At 38.1% G+C, this 21,742-nt stretch overlaps 2 protein-coding genes across 6 annotated transcripts in view; one reads left to right on the top strand and one right to left on the bottom strand.

The window, feature by feature from the left end:
• LOC131353247 (probable G-protein coupled receptor 153) overlaps nucleotides 1-7,965 on the top strand; it is a 43,712-nt gene extending 35,747 nt beyond the window's left edge. For 4 of the 5 annotated variants that reach the window (XM_058390135.1, XM_058390134.1, XM_058390136.1 and 1 more), the window contains 2 exons: nucleotides 812-996; nucleotides 6,255-7,965. In XM_058390135.1, coding sequence (XP_058246118.1) covers nucleotides 812-996; nucleotides 6,255-7,031 — 962 coding nt within the window. In that variant the 3' untranslated portion in view covers nucleotides 7,032-7,965. Of the gene's footprint in view, nucleotides 1-242; nucleotides 273-811; nucleotides 997-4,690; nucleotides 4,711-6,254 lie in introns of all 5 variants that reach the window. The other variant, XM_058390137.1, reaches the window with a different exon arrangement.
• Nucleotides 7,966-12,198: 4,233 nt separating this feature from the next.
• her3 (hairy-related 3) lies at nucleotides 12,199-13,442 on the bottom strand. The gene is made up of 4 exons (XM_058388609.1): nucleotides 13,389-13,442; nucleotides 13,160-13,255; nucleotides 12,895-12,976; nucleotides 12,199-12,744 (listed from the first exon to the last, which is right to left on the bottom strand). The coding sequence occupies exons 1-4, from the start codon at nucleotides 13,440-13,442 to the stop codon at nucleotides 12,356-12,358; spliced, it is 621 nt and encodes a 206-aa protein (XP_058244592.1). The 3' UTR covers nucleotides 12,199-12,355.
• Between the last annotated feature and the right edge of the window lie 8,300 nt (nucleotides 13,443-21,742).

Raw genomic sequence — 21,742 nt, 5'->3', positions numbered from 1 at the left:
ATATAAAAAAGAAAACGTCCAAACTTTGATCAGATGTTTTCCCAGGCTGCCACACAAATTTAGGTCGTTTTACAAACCAGTTCTATCATTTGATGGTGTTGTTACTCGGCTACTTAGCAAGACGGAAATATTGATACCGTTTCATCTCGATGCAATGCATGCTTAATAATCCAAAATCAAATGCAAACAGATGGGTTTTTGATTGTGATCTTAATGTTACCAGTGCTTCTGCTTCTTTTCAGAGGGCTTGCCCTGTATAACACAGCTTGGGTGTATGTATAAAGGGTTGTTTCTTGTTCTTTACCTGCCACTGATCTGCATGCCACCGAAGCTGCCTGTGCTAATAGCTAATGTCATCCTTCATGCTGCAACCAGGCCATATTTGCTTAAGATCAGCATTTTACACTGCCCTAGCCATGCTTGTTTTCCCTACTAAGAGTCAGTCCTGCTTGTTACTCACGTAACTCCTGAAATATGTCAAGTTTGTAAATGTCAAATTGAATTTAAAAAAAAAAACAATTTGCTGGAGTTCATTGGAGTGAATCTACAGAGGTTCACTTCTCAACCACTTCCTGTTTAAGAAACCAGAGCAGTCAAAATATTTCTAGACAAAGAATTGGTTTTACTCCATCGTTCCCACCATTAACCGAAATCAAAATTTCAATAGGGGCCCAAAACCCAAGAACAGTGAACTGTCTCTCTCTTTCTCTCTCTCTCTCTCTCTCTACATATTCGTCTGTCTGTCTGTCTGTCTGTGTATCTGAGCACGTCTTTTTTTTTTAATCCTGATATATGCTTTCTGCGTTTGCAGAAAACAGCCAGGATGGAGGCATTCATCCGGACTTAATATATGACAGACCTTATGACTATAGCTCCGCTGCTGATATCATGACGGTAGACCGTATTGCCAAGTACGAATTCTCAACCTTAGAAAGGGGGGTCCCCCAGTGTTATCCATTGAGGGAGCCTCAGGAAGATAAAATGCACTATTTGCAGGTATATTTCCATTAATTTTTTTTGTTTAATTTATTTTATTTTAATTCCCCATGATCTTCTATTTGCAACTTTATAAGATGAGAACTGTGCATGCTGCAATGGCCCTCAATACTTTTGATATTCTAATGCTGTCATAACCTCTTCTGGAATCAAAATGTGTTATTTAGTCAATTTAATATATTCCCACTTGGTATTCAAGAAATATGATGTGCTTGGCTGTTTGGAAAATGTCATTTTTCATGCTACACACGTTCAGATGACTGCCTGTCACTTATAAGGCTGTAAGTCCATTTATATTGAGAACTTTTTTATACAAAATATATCCTAATTAGAATATGTGCACACCTTTCCCACTTGATCCTGGGTGACTCTAAACCCCCAGTAAACAGAATCCTGGATTATCTTCTTTCATGTTTCATACTTTACCCAGGGTTAACAATAAATCCTGGAATTTCTAACCTTCTTATTTGCACATTCCTCGTGTCAACTGTGGTGGAAATCCAGTTAGAACACAAATAAACATGAGGAGTGACAACTGGAGTAAGAACAAAACAGCTTTTTAACAGTGATTTCTGCTGCAGCAGGGCTCTAAAGTTCGAGAAGCCCAGCTGAAAAGGCACACAATATTTTATAATGCTGCCAAAACCGTAGCCACAAACATGAAAGTAACTATCTCTTCTGATTAGCTCACAAAAGTCTCCTTGTTCGAACACAATTGGCAACAGTCAGCAGATAGATGTCTTGAAACCTTTCTTACGAATTCACCTTATCTTGCAAATTCCTGTTTCTTTCCTTCTGCAGTTACAGTTATCTGCTCTCTCTCCTTGGTCATGCACACAGAGTTCTTTTCCTCTAAAATAACACACGGACACTTATAAGGTTAAACTTTTCCACTACACAACAAATATGATTAGATAAATACAGAACTCGACCAGTTTATATAACAGCTTCTCTCATTCTTTCACATCAGTGATGAAAAAAGGACCGATCAGCTGTTCTGTGCCCAAGCAGGCATTGTTATCTTTCACAGCTTTTTAATCTTTTTTTGGTCATTCTAAGTTAACCACATAGTTGACATAGTGTTTGTTGATATCCAGCTTCAGTGTCACTTATTTTCACTTATGTGACATTCAGTGATTTGCCGCATGACACTACCGAGCCGTTTTGGTGTAGTGATACTACTTCCTGGGTTTTCACGTGATATAAGTTCAATTTCTGATGCTAAGCATTTATTTGTAACATTTAGACAGTTTCTGATGCTAAGCATTTTTCCGTAACATCCTAAAACCGCATTCGCACTGGACACGTTTGCCACTGCAATGCAGGGTTTAACACCACAAAAGCTGCTCACTCTGCTTCAGAGCAGGGTTTTATAACCCAGCGGAAAAAAAAGTGATGCTAACTCCACTTCTAAATTCCACTCCTCTACCTGGGGTTATAACGATGATAGCCCGGGATTGAGCGCAGTGTTAAACACTGCTTCATAAATATGAAACATTGTCATGGAATAAAACACTTCAGGGCGTGCTGTTATAGGAAAAGAATCAACAACGAAGTAGTGTGATATTACTGTATAATACAATATCATAAACATTACAATACACAATATATTTTTCTGCATTATTGTGGAGTTTTTGAAATATTATTTTTATTACAAGCAACTGATTTGATAATGTTTTCTTGGTGAAATGTTTCAGATTCAAAGACATTTCTTTTTTTTATTGTTAATAGTTAAATAAAAGTATCATGAAATGAAATCTAGGGATTATTTTTACTGGTTTCCTGGCAGATTGTAAGGAAGCCTATATTTGGTTATACATATCATATGTACCATATAAATGTCTTGAAATATCAGATATTATTATATATTTCTGTATTATATCATATATTATCCGATATGCATTCTGATTACCACCTCAAAGTTGATTATTTTCCAATAAAAGCATGTCCTGTGGGGTTTTTTTTTTTATTCCTCTTACACAACACTATTTTTCAATTTATTCCAGAACATGTCACTTTTTATCTGTTTATAGTTACAGATAATATTGTTGAACTTTCCATAACCTATAACCTAACTTTAGCTGTTTCTTTTTCACCTTTCTTGAAGTTATTAAGACAAAAAAATAAAGCTTGTCATGTTACCAAGAAACCATAAAGCATAAATCCCTCGTGCCGGAGATGTACCTCTGATTGCTGCAAAGCATTGACACTGGAGACTCCTTCCAAAAATGCTACATGACCATCTTCTTACAGAAAACGTTAACATTTCAGTGATTACACACATTAAAAAAAATGTTTAAGTGTATATTACAGCACAAGTCCCTATATAAGTTGCTTCTATAGAAATGGTAATGTATTAGAACTAGTGCATTGATATCAACCTCACAGCTGGAACTAAAACTTAATTAACACCTTCTGATGAATCAGAGCCGGGCATTCAGCAGCACTGTGGTATAACTGGTTATAATCAGCATGAGTTAAATGTTAAAAGTGTACTCTCTTCAGCCAAGAATCAGAAACAGCACAAACTGAATTTCTTGACACTTTGGCAAGTAGGTCACGCTGTGCCGAAAACTGCTTCATCCTTAACCTGGAAACACTTCTGACTGTTTCTTATTTCTGAACACTTCTTATTTCAGAATAATTAGCATCTTTTAATATAATAGATATAAAAGATATTAACCTGACATGTTCATAAACTGTTAAGGGTTACGTTCTGGTGTTATGTGGGTTTTCAGGCCTGAAGGTAGTCCATCCACTAGTCCACTAATTCACCACTGAGACTCATCTTTCAGTACAAAATAAATCAAGTGCAACTTTTCTTTAATTAGTCACTGCAGTGACATTTTGCAATAAAATGCTGATGCGCTTTCCATAATTCTAAACTCATTTTTTTTGCTTTGACGTGGCAATGAGCCAGCAGAATAATATGCATTTTCAGTGATTAGATTCGGTTCTACTAAGTTAGCCGGCATAGTTATAAACAGACTGCTGTTTCTTCTCTTTGGGAAAATAATGTTTTAATTGCTGCCTCTCGGTTTGAGACACAGCACATAGTGTTATGTAACAAAACCCGAGGGATGAACGCAGCATCTGTACAGTTGGCTTGTATTTTTCCATATTCAAAGTGGAGAAAAATGATATTCAGGATAAATAAATGGGACTGTAAATGGAAACGTCTCATACTGCTGGAATATTCTGAAAGGAAAAACAATTTTTTTTTTCTTCCAGTGTAACTCTATGGAGATCTTAAGCTCATTTAAATGAAACCAGTGTTCATTAACCTGTGAAATGCTTATTACTGTGGATATGGTGTTTATGCTGTAAATGTAAAAAACAAACAAACTGGGAAGCAGCTTAACATGAATAAACTAGCTTCAGTAAAACACAGCGTATTATTTCACTGGCTCGATGGACCGTCCTGCCCAAGCACTAGTCCTTTCATCTAACTCTGACCACCCGTGCCATAACCAAGCAGTGCATTTGTACTCCATTGCTCATATAAAAATGCTTTGCTTCCCTCTGCTGGCCAAAGTTCTCACACATCTGCTTCCAGCCAGTCACCTGCCAGCACTGTGCGCTCCTCTGCACAAGAACAAAGCCACCATACAGCCTTAGCTGCTGTCTCATTCTCTTATGTATGTACACTTTTGTCCAAAAAAAATCTTTAATCAATGATATTTTTCTTGTGTAGTTCTCAGAACAATGTGGAATGTGAGTATTAAATCTATAGAACCAGCAATTATGGCTTGATTTTGACTATAGAGGGATTCTGAGAGGGTATATAAAGGAGTCTATACACTCAGTGGTCAGTTTATATTGTGCGTATGCAGATTATATTTATTGGCCGGTTTAGATATCGTACTTTTTAAAGTGTAAAATTACTGACTGTACAGTAAGTACTTTGTTGCTATGGAGCTTGTCTGCCCTCAGTGACCTCCAAGCATCACTGGAAAGGGACCACTGTTAACTGGGTTTGTGCGATATAACCATTTAATTGTCCCTAGAGCATCTGCTACAGTTCAGTGACGTTGACGCAAATTATATCATATAACCCAGCCTGCCAACCTGCTATATAATAATAAAGTATCCCAATTAAATCAGGAGAGTAGCCAAACGGCACCTGGAATATTTTGAACAAGATTTTTGTTTCAAACTCTAACACTACATTCAAGCCCCACCTCCTTGAAATTCGCTGGGCGCCATCACTTTCTGGATTTAAGACTTTACAAAGCATTTTAATGCTAATGATAGTTCGAAAAAAGAACTACAATTGTTCTGTGCTCAGATGTTCAACAGCACTGACGGAGACAATGTGTAAAAGGATTCAGTTGAAAATGCACTGTGTTACATCACCTGAAATCCCACAATCCAGCTGGGTTTTGATACGCAGTTGGTAGTAATATTACTCTCTTGTATTTAGTCCTTTTTAAGCTGTTGGTTCTGGACGATTAAATCGGTAATAGTAATCATTTTAATGGTGAATGGTAAGAAGGGAAATATCAATATCGCACAAACCTATTGCTGCCAGATGTTATATTAACAGTGGGCCAATCTCAGCATAACAGTGACAATGACACTATGTTATGAATGTATCAGGTGTAGCAACTGTTTTATTGTTGTTTTTCTAAACTCTGCACATTTACTGATACATTGTTAGACAGTTATCTTGTCTCTGTCTGGTAGGTTTACAGCTATTTTTTCCCCATCTACCCTTTTATCAATGGTCAGTTTTTGGCTGCTCATTTCAGCAATCCAAGACATGTCCAAACTCACTTAATGAACCCTTTTATCTAGGGCAAATTACACTTGAGACAGGATACAACCTTAGTGTTAAAAAGCTTGATGAAAGACACAACAGTGGCAGCTTGGTGGTTGCTGGGAACTTCAAATCTACTGAGCCACAAGTTGTTTGAAAACCCTAAACTACTCCACCTGATACACCTTCAATTCTGGTAGCAAGAGATGGAACACAGTTAGAAAACAGCCCAGTGTGTTGGATGTTCCTGATCAAAGGCTAATGTGAAGTAAAGTGGCCACTGAGTGTAGCTTCTATGGCTAACTTGCCAGTTTATTATCATCCCGTGCTAATTCACATGACCTGATGTTTCTGATGACATAGATTAAGTAACGGTTAATGGATCTTGAGAGCATGCTCTAGATGTTAATAGCTTGATCATGTATTGCAGAATGATACACAAGAACGTGAATTCTGTTTACTAAACGATCCACATGGTCTGTTTCTGTGTCTACATCAGGTGCCCCCTACAAGAAGATACTCCCACGACGAAACCGACATGTGGACCACAGGGCAGATTCCTTCCTACCTGCACCGCTGGGGCTCCACCGAGGACATGATGGGTGTCCCACGTTACACCTCAAACCGCCACGAGAGGCGGCGCAGCAGCCTGGCATCGTACCACGAGGAGAGCAGCCGCCATCAACGCGCACGTAGGAGCTCCGACGGGACACGCTCGCTCCCGCGACCCCAGCGCTCCGAGGACAATTTGGGCTGCTTCAGCCGTGACGAGGTGATCAACTTCATCGATGAAACACCTCTGGCCAGCCCAATCAGGAGCCCCCGCCGTGCTTCGGCGCTCTCGTTAGTTTCCGGCACTCAAGAGCGTCAGATTATCCTGCTACCACATTTCCCGCTCACACATTTCGAGCGGGAGCCTCAGGCCCTGCGGCGTGCCACGGAACACAAGGGTTCACGTACTGAACTGCACCAGGGCTCACCGAGAAAGGACAGTAACAGCAGGGGGAGAGCAGAAGAAGTGGGTCTGGGCGAGTGTGGCTCTGATAAAGGGAGTCGAGAGCAGCGGCGGGATGGAAAACGTGCTTCTGAACTGATTTTAACAGGCCAGAGCGTGTGGACAGCAGCACACTCGTCACTCAGGGGAAAATCGGGACAAGGGGACGCGAATGTGACTAAGAGCGAAATCCAAGGGAGCATGAACAGTTTCAGAAACTCACAATCACCTTCGTCGAGATATACCGCATTTCATTCGAGTTCCATAGGATCGACAAACTAAGATCCTGGAGCTTTTATTATTATTATTATTATTATTATTATTATTATTATTATTATTATACGTCGTAAACACATCTCTTATTATTGATATGAGTATTCTTGTTATACATATTCAAGTGGAATGTTTTTGTAACATGGGCGCTTCGTGATCGAGTCTTGAGAAGTGGTCTAAGGCAGAGATACGTACATTCTTTTATAGCTATTTTTAAATGTTACAAATATACAAAACATGCTAATCTTGTATTGCATTCTTCAAAGTTAATATTTCAACTTCAAGAGAATTCTGAAAGTAGAAAAGGGCCTTTTTTTTCCAGCTGGTGTTTACAATAGCCACAACTAGCCATTGAAACTTTTTACTGGATTCCTATTCCACTCTTTTCACTGTTTCTGTTGTTTATGATTGTGTGCTTTGTTATTCTGTTATTATTTTATAAACCTGATTCTATAAATGTACAGTAGATATGATATGATTTGTACCAAACAACAATTTTTTTTTTTTTTTTTTTTTTGTAAATCAGAGTTAATCATTTTCATTTTCAGCATTTTTATTTCATACACAAATGATTTGTCTAGAGAAGAAAATTAAAATTCCAGACAAACACCAAACCAAAGTTTAGGTTTTATTCTAAACTTTAATTCTATACATGTCCCAGTTTTCACTGCTCAGATTTGTTTGGAAGTAACAGATGCCGTTGGGATAAATGTTGAGAACATTTGGGAGAACTTTGAATGGTGGAGTAATGTTTTTTTCGTTGACAGAGAAGACGTCCATTTCCTAAAATAAGCTCTTAATGCTGACCATTTTTATTAAAACCAAGTTCTACATTTCATTTGTTTCTTTTTTTCCAGAATGAAAATGTGTATTTGGCGATGTACAGTATATGCCACACACGGTTATTTATCCATTAAATCACCACAATTCTATTTGAACTCAACTCTGCTGCCTCAGTCCTCAGTGCATTACTCTCTACCAGCGCTAGTAACCTCCACTATTCTATGCTTTTCTATGTTTTTATTCATCCCCTGGTGCCATGGTAACCTCTTATGCTTCTCCCACAGGGAAAGCAGAATATTGATTTTGCAAAATGACAAAAATAATGAACCATGCAACAACTACTCCCGAAGACCTTCCTAAGAGCATCCAATAAAACCCTGTTTCTTATTTTTAACAAGCATCAATCAGATGATCTGTTTAGCGTTGCGGCTTTTGCTCAGAAACTTTTAAGCTGTGACAAGAGGTGACTCCTATTAAAAAGGAAAAATACAGTCTGATATCATTGTTTCTGAAAAGACGGCTCTCTTTTTGAATTCCTCCAGGCGGAAATACTCATATTTTTAATTTAACAAAAGAAAGCATGTGGAAATGATCGGAATTCAGTGGTGACTACGTGTTTATCCATGTTTGAGTTCTTATATTAAGACCGCTTTGTTATTATTCTCAAGCAGACCCTGGGACTTTTGTGCAGTAAGTAATAGTTTACTATTCAGAGCACTTGACTGAGCACGTTATGATGATAATTATAGACATACTACATAACTGGATCATCCAATTTTAATGTTTTTGGTTTTTTCCCATTTTTGTTGTTTGGAGCTACATGGTATTTGCTCTGCCTTGATTATAGATTAAAAGCATACTGTTGTTGTTTTTTTTACAGGGTTGCCAGATCATGTCTTGTTTTAAACCAATGATCTGGAAACCGATACATGGAGGCTGATATATATTAAACCCAAAATGTGAAATAATATGCAATTTCAGGTTGGGATGCATGAGTTATAGTTGTTTAGCCGCTTTGATTTATAATCATGTCTAGACTGGAAACCATCCAGTCTGGCAACTCTATTTTAACCTATATAACCACTTCCTCTATGGGTGAACATACTTGATTGGTGTTTCATGAAGAAATAATAAAAAAAAAAACATTCATGGAAGCTTGTATAAGTCACAAGATCGGTAATAATCATAAGATATTGATTATTGCATCTCAACATGAAAAAGGAGATATTCAGAAAACGCAATTATTTACTCATCTTCTGCACAACTAAATACAAACTAGTTTGCCATACATTTAAACCATAAATGTTCAAAAGTATTTTATTTACATATTTCACATATAAATTAAAATAAAGATCATTTTTTTAAAAAAAAAAAACACTAGAGCTGATAACTTATACCCTATACTAAACACTTACTCCCAGCTACATTTTAAATGTTTAAAGATTTCTTCAACAAGCTAAACAGTCTAAGAATCCGGTCACTTAGACAGTGTCTCCTCCTCTATAGGTGCAGCAGAGCCCCTTAATTTATATCTGGAATTCAACAATTGCTAATCTTTATAAAGCCCTCATTCACAACTTCAATTAAAATTGTGTTGAAATAAGAAGTAGCTTGACCAATTTTTTTCATAGTTTGAGACAATGTTTCATTGATTTGCTCACATTTCAAGATTTTTTGCAATCATGGGGCTTGCTCACTGGTCACAAATGGGCACAACATAATATGTTTAGCAGAAGCTTGCTGGGGAAGGAATCACCCTGCCCCATACTCAGGAGAAGAGCAGTAGACAGCAGAGTTGCCAAATTGAGCTAGTTTAAAACTATCCCCCAGCTTCCAAGATCTTGTTTTATCCCAAATAAACTGATATTTGAAATACATTTCAATGTGTAAGGACAAACAGTGTGTATGATGAACACCATTTCTATTAAATTATTTTGATAAGATGCAAAGATCAGGATAGATAGATCAGCAGAGATATGAAGTGAATAATGTCCATACTTCAGAAATAGGAGTGAAATGCTTGTGTAAAAAATCTCCACCTTCCTATCCTTTTCCCCATTTTGAGCTAGTTTTTGGTCTTTTGTGATGTTTTTCAGGTGTAGTTGGCTTGGTGAATCCTTGCAACCCTGTATATTGATGAAGAAATTGACAAACTGCTAGACTGTATGACTGTGACTCAGTGGTTGTGGTCTGAGTAACCGATCTGAAGTCATGTGTTCAAATCCCAGCACTGCCATGGTAGGACACTTGAGTAAGACCCTTAACCTTCAACTCAGTTGTATCCTGCATCATGTGTAAGTCACATTTTTAAAGCATCAAATGAGGAAATGCACTGGTTTGTGTATTATTATACACAATATTTTGTAAGATACACTATATTGCCAAAAGTATTCGCTCACCTGCCTTGACTCGCATATGAACTTAAGTGACATCCCATTCCTAATCCATAGGGTTCAATATGACGTCGGTCCACCCTTTGCAGCTATAACAGCTTCAACTCTTCTGGGAAGGCTGTCCACAAGGTTTAGGAGTGTGTTTATGGGAATTTTTGACCATTCTTCCAGAAGCACATTTGTGAGGTCACACACTGATGTTGGACAAGAAGGCCTGGCTCTCAGTCTCCGCTCTAATTCATCCCAAAGGTGTTCTATCGGGTTGAGGTCAGGACTCTGTGCAGGCCAGTCAAGTTCATCCACACCAGACTCTGTCATCCATGTCTTTATGGACCTTGCTTTGTGCACTGGTGCACAGTCATGTTGGAAGAGGAAGGGGCCAGCTCCAAACTGTTCCCACAAAGTTGGGAGCATGGAATTGTCCAAAATGTCTTGGCATGCTGAAGCATTCAGCGATCCTTTCACTGGAACTAAGGGGCCAAGCCCAGCTCCTGAAAAACAACCCCACACCATAATCCCCCCTCCACCAAACTTTACACTTGGCACAATGCAGTCAGACAAGTACCGTTCTCCTGGCAACCGCCAAACCCAGACTCGTCCATCAGATTGCCAGATGGAGAAGCGTGATTCGTCACTCCAGAGAACGCGTCTCCACTGCTCTAGAGTCCAGTGGCGGCGTGCTTTACACCACTGCATCCGACGCTTTGCATTGCACTTGGTGATGTAGGGCTTGGATGCAGCTGCTCGGCCATGGAAACCCGTTCTATGAAGCTCTCTGCGCACTGTTCTTGAGCTATTCTGAAGGCCACATGAAGTTTGGAGGTCTGTAGCGATTGACTCTGCAGAAAGTTGGCGACCTCTTCGCACTATGCGCCTCAGCATCCGCTGACCCCGCTCCGTCAGTTTACGTGGCCTACCACTTCGTGGCTGAGTTGCTGTCGTTCCCAAACACTTCCACGTTCTTATAATACAGCTGACAGTTGACTGTGGAATATTTAGGAGCGAGGAAATTTCACGACTGGATTTGTTGCACAGGTGGCATCCTATCACAGTTCCACGCTGGAATTCACTGAGCTCCTGAGAGCGACCCATTCTTTCACAAATGTTTGTAAAAACAGTCTGCATGCCTAGGTGCTTGATTTTATACACCTGTGGCCATGGAAGTGATTGGAACACCTGATTCTGATTATTTGGATGGGTGAGCGAATACTTTTGGCAATATAGTGTATCACAGTGCTGTAGTGTAAATATATTATACAGTACTTTACTGACAACAGTAAACAGTACAATGCACAGTAATCTTTTATCATGTATTGTGACATCATAAATATTTCAAACATATTGTATGGGTTTCATGGTAGAGTTTCTGTTTCTTTCAGCTACTTTTCAAATAGGGAGGAAAAAACAGACGATAGCCTTTTCCACAGTGTTGCATAGTCACCCCCTTTAACTGTCCTCAGCACACAGCTGCTTGTGAATAGGCCAGTAAAAAGAGGCAGAGGCGTGCCAGTGATTCTCCTCACCACATGGGGCCATCTTCTCCAGCTTTATTCTGCTGCTGTATCTGACAGGAGCCAGTAAGCATAAAGTTTACATCACAGTATGCATTTTCTAACTGCAAATTCATATACACATCGGATATGTAGCAGGTTTGAACGTCATGCGTCTCTCTTTGAAATGCAAAACAGAGCCTTTTGTAAGAAAAGCATCTGTATTTTCTAACTGCAGGACAGAATTTAGGCCATGACCCATTTAAACTGCTCTGGTGCTTTGGGATAGGTAACACTTTATGTTACAATACCTTCTTTATACATTATAAATGTTCAATATACTTATTAAGTTCAAAATACTTCAGTGACAAGAAAAGGTGCAGTTTAGTTCTATTTTTAATATATCTTTTTTATTGCAAAAAAACAGCTGATAATGACATCCCACTTAGCCTGCTAACCCAAAAGAGCTTTGTGTAACACTTTTACATAGATACAGATACAGCATGATTAAAAAAAATATTTTATTATGAAAAATAAACATTTACACAAGCATTATACAGTACGATCCTATTCAACATAAAAGTACAAATCTATATATCTATAATAATAAACAATTTGTTAATAATATCTATACACGTCTACAAGGAGGCAGAAAGTCTATAAGAAGCTACCAGGGCCGCCAGTAATTGTGCTGTAAGTTTGTAGTAGCACTACAGCTTCGGTTAACACCGATGTGCTTGTGTGGTGTTTTGTCTTTGTTGGAGATTTCAGTCCGTTTTTGTTTAACGCTTTGAGACGCTTTGACGTCATTCAGGAGGCACATGTCGTTGGTGCGAGGAGAAGTGGGAGCGCGAGCCTTTAAGGAGCCGTCGCTGTCCGCGGTGCTGGAATCTGGCAGTCGAGCGCTGAGGCAGAGGAGTGCGTTAGACAGGTGCGCGAGCGCGTTAGACCTGAGCGCAGGGTTTGCGTTGCTCATGAGAAGATACTGATGCACACCGGCGATACAGGTCCTGAAACCGGCCTGATACTCAGTGATAGCAGAGTTAACGGCGGATACTGTAATAGAAAGGGAATAAAATTAAAGGGTATCATAAAATAAAAATAAACTAGTATCATAGTTCATGAAACCACAGGATTATAACGCAATACCACACACTCTGCTCGTGTCATTATGACATACACTGACGTTTTTACTGCAATACGAACCTTTCTGATTGTTTTGAAGATGCTTCAGGTGCTTCACTGTTAGTTCCAAAATGTCCGCTTTTTCAAATTTCCGCTTCCGGATCTGAAAGAAAAAGTGTAACAAAATTACATTACAAGTGTAACAAAACAATTATTTGAATAGTTTACTTGAAGTGAAACTAAGTAACCCAAATAAAACGAATCAAGATAAACTACATTTGCAGAAAGTAATCCTACAGCAAAAAAAAGGAAAAATATGAAAACATGAAAACGAAAAAATTCGTACATTGTTGGAGTAGAAGCCTTCCAGTAGGGTTTTTAGCTGATCCAAGCTGGTATTTATGCGCGCTCTTCTCTTTTTTTCCATTAGCGGTTTGGAAATCTGGAAGAAACACAACAGAATTCAGTACAAATTTAGAAACAATTTTAAATCATTTTATAAGTATTGTTTTGGCTGCCCATATGATTTATTTTTTAAACAAAACATTAAACATTTCGTGCAAAACTCGTCTCACCTTTTTACCGCCTGAACCTTTCGTCTTTATCAATGTCTCTGAAGCTGCAACCATCCTTTTAGTGGAACTCCAGCGCACTTGTGTGTTGGAATCCGCGCTGAACGACCTATTTATACTGAGACACCCGGTTAACATGTCAATAGGGCGCGCGCCCTTTAGCGCTTCCGCTTGACTTGCTACAGCCAATGAATATCAAGCTCTGGAGTAGCTGTTTAGTGACAGTTCCACCTTAGAAACGTGGAAAACTTTAAAGTTGTTGCTGTTGTTGTTGTTGTTTCCAAATTATTATATTTATCATGCTTTATTATTGTTGGTATACACACGACCAGTGAATGAAGAGGACAAGTGAATTAACTGTACAGATTTAATCTTCAATGAAAAATACTACATAACTTCAGCTTGGTCTAAGCAACTACAAGATCCCAAAGGAAAGGAAACGGTTTCTGAATTATTGCCAATGCGAGCCCATAGACACGTTATTTACAACCAACCAACCAACCAAATAAATAAATAAATAAATAAATAAATTTGATTTGGTTTCATCTCCGGTACTTATTCATCACAAGCTGGAAAATAAACACCCAGTTGGTTTAGTATTTTGGCAGCTGGAAGTGGTCAGTGTTCATCAGGTCAGTTATTTTATTTTATTTTATTTTATTTTATTTTATTTTTACTATATAGTCTGTACTTATGATTCAGCAGGATTATTAAACCTGTTTCATTGCTGCCTGTGAAAGAAATGGCAATATTCAGTTGATTTGACTATTCCTGTGTGAAATATAGGGGGGGAATCCGTTCACGGATTTGCAGAATGTGTAGGTAGGCTATGTCAGACTGTTTTCTTTTATAGATGTGGGCCTAAGTTTTAAATGAAACTTTAAAATAGTACCAAATATCAGTTATAAAGGATGCACAACATGTGCGACCTTGGTAATACAATGTGAACCGAAGCACCAACGTGTGGGGTGAAATTGTCCTGATAAGCGTACAGAATCACCATAAAATAGCAATGTTGCAAATTCTCAGTCTCTCTGTTGGGGGTACTTGTACCAGTTCTGTCCATTCAGTCTTTTCTGTGTATGTTTCACGGCGTGGGGTTGCGGGCAGAACCGTGCAAATCGTGCCCACATCTTTATACAGCGCGCAGTCTTTTTCTTCTTCAGTGACAGGGAAAGAATCTGCATTTTTGCAGTAATGGCAAATAAAATAATAATTGTTATATTTGTTATTAATACCTTCTTACTAATCGTGCATGTTCCTTTTAGTACTTTTGAATGAAGTAGATGTTCGTAAATGTTTTTAAGCCGAAACAGAGGTAGAAATGGAACAGATGTGGCCTTGAGGGCGCAGAGCGAGGAGAATCAGAGGAACGCCTCCTGTCCAGGGGCCCTAAGCGCCTGATTTTCCACACTGCCTTCTCAATAGAGCTCAGGTCTTGGGAAAATCTTGGACATGGCACACACATTGTGGTCCAAATAGTTTCTTTAACAGGAGTCAGCATCTCATTCAGCCAAATGTTAACGCTAACAAAACTAGTCTATTGCAGGAATTTATTTTCACTTCCTTTTTCTTTTTTCCCTTTTCCAAGCAGGGAATACCTATATGATAATTTCACGATTAAGCAATAAATCGCTCTGGTTTACTCTTAAGTCATTTTGATGTTCAGCATAGCAGTGTGCGTAAATGCGCATGCGTCAGATATAAATAACTCGAGGAATCACAAAAACAGAATTTCTGAATATTTCCTATTAGTTGTAAAACTAAAACAATTGCAATAAATATAAAATTTAAGTAGTCTTTACATTGTGGCGAAAATTATTAAAATGTTTGTTCACAGGTCTCAATGATAAACTTTTATTTCAACCTTGTTAATGCCACATATTCTGCTATAATATATAAATTTGGATATAAATTTGTCAGATGAGCAGTGCTGTTATGAAAAAGTGATTCCAGTCTAGGCCTAGCATTGGGTCGACACTGGCTGTTTGGCAGTGGATGACAGTTTTTAAGAAACATGACAAACAAAACCTAACAATAACAGTCTGTACCATCATGTGTTGATGTTCTTCTCATTGTCAAACTAAAACAATCCAGTAGATTAATCTGTGGAAATAACAATATTGATGCAGTCTTGTGTTTGCTTGGTTTTATTGCTACTGACAAGTTTTTATTAATATAGATAGATAGATAGATAGATAGATAGATAGATAGATAGATAGATAGATAGATAGATAGATAGATAGATAGATAGGGAACCGCGTGATTACACTGGTGGACCTTCTGTGTTGGTTGGAAAGGGTCCCTCCTGGCTTCACGATTTACTGCTCCAACAGAGTGGAAGAAAGCAGAAAAAAGGAGCTTCGCATTTGATGTCCTCCTCAAGCGCGCGCCACGCGACACAATGAAAGGCGCTGCATTGAGACCGCTGAGTGCTGCTCGTCTCCGGAGCTCGAGAGAAACACACTCCCGCCCTTTCCAAGAGCCCACTGATCTTTACTTCAGCCTTTTGTCTGGCTTTTCTCTCCATATGAGATGAAGTGAAAGAATCCCTTCACTTTCAAGCACAATGTGGCCTGATTTAAATGGAAGAAAAGCTTTGGCATGGAGGCAATCCTGCTTGTGTGGGTTTAAGCTCTCAGATTTGCACTAACTGACCAACAAACTGACTAAACAAACAAAAGAATTAACGCAGCGAACAAATAAATAAACTAACTCAACGTGACATGGGTATAAACAAAGCAGGGAATTATTATAGTGTACTTTATATATTTATATCTGTGAAATATCCATATGATCGTGTATGTCTGATGTGATGCAGATTTAAAACCTTTACATTTCACTGAAATTTGGTGCTCTGAAGGGTCACTCCACCGGCCAGCCGTAGTTAATTGGGGGCAATTTGTAGTCTAATTAGACTCGCATTGCTCCAAGCTGCCAAAAATCAGATGTTTCTAAAGCCAGCATTGTCTCACTATAGGCAATGTCTCGCGCTTTTTTTTTGATGGACAAAGCGATGTCTGTTGACAGGTAGCATAACGCATGTAGATTTGTTAACATCCAACGCTTATTTAGCCACACAGGACGGACTTTTCTGGATGCATCCGCAATAAACTTGCATGTAATGCACCGCAAAATTGGTGCAAATCACGACAGCGTGAATAAAGCAGCGCTAAATCGGTATGAAATCGGAGCAAAAGGACACTGACGCATAAAGACTGCTTCAGCTCCATTGTGCTGCTTGGGCGCTGCGGTTTCACGCCGTTTTCACGCTCCAGTGTAAACACGTTGCACCGTATTAGTGCAATTTTCAGAGAGCAAAAGTTTAACACCTTTTCTAGTGTATGATTTGTGAGGTTTTTATCACAGTTCAAATATTAATAGATATTCAGAAAGTTATACATTTCGGTAGAAAAGAAGGATTTATTAGTTTTTTTTCTCTTTTGGTTCAGAATTACAAACTAGTCATTAAAATAGAATAAACATTAAGCCAAAGTAAAAAAAAACAAATATCCAGTTTAAAGACCCGCTAATAACAATATAATAAGAAAATCCTGTTTTTCGAAGCCGAAATCTTCAAATTAAATGTATAAGATTAAATTCTTTGAAAAAGTTGAATATTTTAGCTTTCTGAAAATGCAAAAAAAAAAAAAAATGTTAAAAAAAAAAAATCATGACACCTAATTTTGTGCTAGATCAAAGATTCGCTGCTTAACCCCTTTGAAAGAGCCTCGTCAATAACAATGAAGCAGGAACGACTTGTACCCGTGCTCGTGCATAATAATGAGCTGCGTTGAAACAACAAGTTGAGTGTATGTTTATGAAAAGGCTCCTCGGCCCCGAGGCCGCTTTCACTTTTCATTCTCTGTAACTCATTAACCCTCAGCGCCTTTTTCTAGCCGCACTCAGCAGGGGCATCCTACAGTCATTTCACGCATTCTGAGACTTGTTAACAACAATTAGTGAGGCAATTATACAATTACCTGCAATAAACTTTTTTTCTTTCTCAGGGAAATATATTATTTTTTTCCATTAGCACGTGAATGTAAAGACAAAGCACCTACACGAACTTGAATTGAAGGAGATGCGCGCACGTGGTTAAATCCCCTTTTCTGTGATGATCATCATCATCTAACCTTCTAGATAACTGTCTATGTGTTTTGTTTTGTTTTCCACTGAATCTCAACTTTCACATACTTAAGACCAGAATGTGAAACAGACCAATCACTAACGCGTTCGCAAACACACCATAAACATGTGAAAGATATTACTCATCACATTTCTTTTACATTATTATTTTCCATGCATTAGGGCCTAAGTCATGTCACTACTTCTCTACAATAAGTGGCATTGGAAGGGCTTATTAAGATAAGTTTTAACTTTCAGTAATCAGGCTATAAAAAATACTGCTTAGTTATTGTGTCCTAAATGACCTGATGTCCCATTACATTTAAATAGTAAAGTAGGCTAAATATGTCAATTTTTTTAACTCTTGTCTCTTTTAAATGTCTCAATAAAAAGATTTAGAAAATAAAAATAAAATATCTTAAAATTTAACTGCAATTCAGTATTTTGCATGTATACTCATTTTTGCAGTGCAGTATTTTGTCTAGCATCATAGACTAGTGTTATAGGTATTTAGAAAGTTAACAGGAAAATCAAGGTCTTATGAATTAAAGAAATTTCCAGACAGTCTGGTGATTCAGAAGGGATGATTTGGCACAGTTAGACCAACTTCATTTTGTCCACTGGCCAAATCCACTTTGCCAACGTCTGTCATTCTACTGGGTCAGTGTTGGCTCAGTGTTGCCCATTGAACAACACTGCCACCCTAAACTGAATTCGGGCCCAGTGAAGTTTGTGAAGTGTGTGTGTGTGTGTGTGTGTGTGTAGACCTACATATACTTCACAGAAAAGCAATGACAAAATAAATATAGGAAAATTTTCAAGAAACGTCGAAAACTGAGTCTGTGCACACACTCATCATTTCTAGTAATGCATTAGTGATAGTCTTCATATACCTTATGCAAAATAACTTAACGCAGGCCATCCATGAACAGTAGCACAGGTCATCTGAAAGCGAAACAAATCGCAGAACCGCCTTAAAACCATTCAGAGATTCAATACGAAATAAGAGGAATCAAATGGCTCTCCACACCAAACCCAAGCATACTGTGCACAAACAACAATCAGCGCGCGCGAATTTAGCACAAAGTTTCATAGACGCATGAGATAAAAGGGTTTTTTAAAAAAGGCACTTCACGTCTCTGTTTGCTTTGGTCTGATCAAACACGTTCTATCATGAATTTCTATAGACTAGTCTGTAGGTTATTTAAGAGTCTTTATTTTGGTGCAGGCGCACAATGGCCTGTGTTTGGCTGTGTGCACCGGGGTTAGGGGCTGAAAAGGCGAGAGGCGCGCATTAACATCGCTTTGGGTTTTCTCAAGCTCTGAAATGAACTGGCGGAAAGTAACTTTATAACCCGCTGAAGGATGAAGCCTTTGTCCAGGCTCCTCTTGAAAAACACAAGAGACTAACAAAAGAGAAGCCGTCTCATTGTTCGGCACTAAATCTTTGGTCAGTGATGCGCCTTGAATTGCAAAACATCTGCCATTTACTTTTTAGACTTTGGAAAGCGCATTTGTATAAGAATGAAAAACGGGCTACTTCGTGGACACTGCGTTCGACAGAAAAAGAGTAATGACAAAAGAGGCGCGAGCACACAGAGAAGCTACAGAAGCAAGGGTTCTATTACACAGACTAATATTAGAATTCTAGAGGAAAAGCTGTGAAACATAGCACTTAATTTTTTTCTCCTTACATAAATTCTCCATGTGATTATGTAGTGCAGATTATGATTATGAGTGCAGGTGTAAAAGGAAATTCACCCTGTGGAGGTGAATTTCAACATACTTGCTGAAATTGCACGTGAACTCGGATGGGATTGGATTCATGACAGAAAGTCTAATAAACTAAAAATGTGTTCAGAATTCATATGCGAAAAATAAAACCACACGCACGTGACCACGTAAAGTTACATTAGTGGATATATATATATATATATATATATATATATATATATATATATATTGTGTTCAGAGCTAATAAATCTGTGTGTGTGTGTGTGTGTGTAAAATGTGTTCACTGGTGCTTATAAGACCAAGAAAGCAACAATCTTTAAAGCTTTAACATCTCATGAAGGGTCACAGAAGAGTATTTCTGTATTTCCATAACTAAAAGTGGTCTATATTATATTATGTTATTATATAATAACGTCAAGATTTTCATATAAGATCTGTAAGACAAAGCAGCTCAGTTTAATCCAACATTAAGTCAGCACAGAGTGTGTTTTTGAAAAAGAACAGAAATGTGATTTATTGGTAGATTTAGAAGAATAATTGAACTAGTATTATATTTATTTAAAGACTTTTAGATCTGAAATATTAAAAAAATGCGTATCAAACTGTTTTTTATTTTAGGTATAAGCCTTATTTTTGTGATAGATATTGCATTATCACAATACTACTACTACTACTAATAATAATAATAATAATAACAACAACAACATTAATATTATTATTATTATTATTATTATTATTATTATTATTAATAATAATAATAATAATAATAATAATAGCCAGCAGTCTGGCTCTCTATGACTGAAGTAAACGGCGTGGGTGGCATGTGTTTCTCCCTGGACGTAAAATTGGGATAAAATCGACAAATTGCCGTTTTCGTGCATTTAGAGAGAATATATAGGAGGTCTGTATTGCATGCTGGGTTTCACTATTGAAGCGATTCGTTCCTGCATTCACGGTCCATCCTCCTGTTAACAACTGCACTCAATGGCCGGAAAAAGCCGCAATTCAGCTGTGAAATGAGCATCGCCTGAGGGGACTGAGCTCCTCTTCTATCCAGCTGCGGGTCCTGCTGAAATCAATGCCACTTGTTAACGTTAACAAGTTCTATCAAGCTCAGGTCCCACATCACGGAATAAAGTTAAATCAAATCCAGATAGCAGCACACATTTCACACGTGATCGCTATGTAAGTCACGTGTGAACACCTTTGAAAATTTCTTTTCAGCATCATTGGAAGTGCACGTGTGAGCTCCAAAATATGTACATAATATGTGATGAGGTGGAAAAGTCCACATGTAAAAATAAGTTAAACACTAACAAGTGAAGAGTAATTTATATACCTGTACACATTCATGTATGAATACAAGTTAGTGTCTTAGAATACGCCAAGATTAGATTAACCTCATTTCTATTTCTATTTATATACACTACACTGACAAACGTTTTGGGTCCTTAGTTCCAGTGAAAGGAACTCTTAATGCTTCAGCATACCAAGTCATTTTGGACAATTTCATGTTCCCAACTTTGTGGGAACAGTTTGGGGATGACCCCTTCCTGTTCCAACATGACTGGACACCAGTGCACAAAGCAAGATCCATAAAGACGTGGATGAGTGAGTTTGGTGTGGAGGAACTTCACAGAGTTCTGACCTCAACCGGATATAACATCTTTGGGATGACTTAGAGCAGAGACTGCAAGCCAGGACATGTCCAACATCAGTGCCTGACCTCAAAAATGCACTTCTACTCGAATTGTCAAAAATTCCCATAAATACACTCCTAAACCCTTCCCAGAAGAGTTGAAGCTGTTATAGCTGCAATGAGCAGGCAAAATCCATATTAAAGTCCTGTGCATGTAAAGGCAGATGTTCCAGTTTTGACCTGGCTCACAGTCTCTGCTCTAATTCATCCCAAAGGTGTTCTATCAGGTGGAGGTCAGGACTCTGTGCAGGCCAGTCAAGTTCCTCCACACCAAACTCGCTCATCCATGTCTTTATGGACCTTGCTTTGTGGACTGTTTTCAACAAAGTTGAAACATGTTTTGGTATGCTGAAGCATTAAGCTATCTCTGCTTATATTGATTAATATTTATTCCTTATACAACAGTTAGCTGATTAGTTATAGTGGGTTCTGAGAGTGCTTATATATAACCACAGCTCTGTGTATCACTGTGTGTATCAGACTATTTATCTGTGTTTGTAACACAAACCTAACTTCCTAGTTCTAAATAGTTACTACTGTAGTAAACGTTAACAAGTATATTTACTTTTGACATAAAATATGAAAGCTGGTAAGATGGAGATGAAAAGAGAAAGGATGCAAGTTTTACCTGAAGCAACATTAAATGGTATTTACATATCAGTTTGAGCCGGTGAGCCAGCTTGAGTAATTTTATTTCTATACTTTATTTACTTTACTTACTATTATTCTGATGTATTTATACATTTCTTGATTGTTATTTAAATTGACATACTCACATATTTTCCAATCTTGTTAC

This window comes from Hemibagrus wyckioides, linkage group LG05, assembly GCF_019097595.1.
Source record: "Hemibagrus wyckioides isolate EC202008001 linkage group LG05, SWU_Hwy_1.0, whole genome shotgun sequence".
NCBI lineage: Eukaryota > Metazoa > Chordata > Actinopteri > Siluriformes > Bagridae > Hemibagrus > Hemibagrus wyckioides.
The sequence above is the reverse complement of the archived record's forward strand: the minus strand, read 5'-3'. Positions and strand labels throughout refer to the sequence as shown.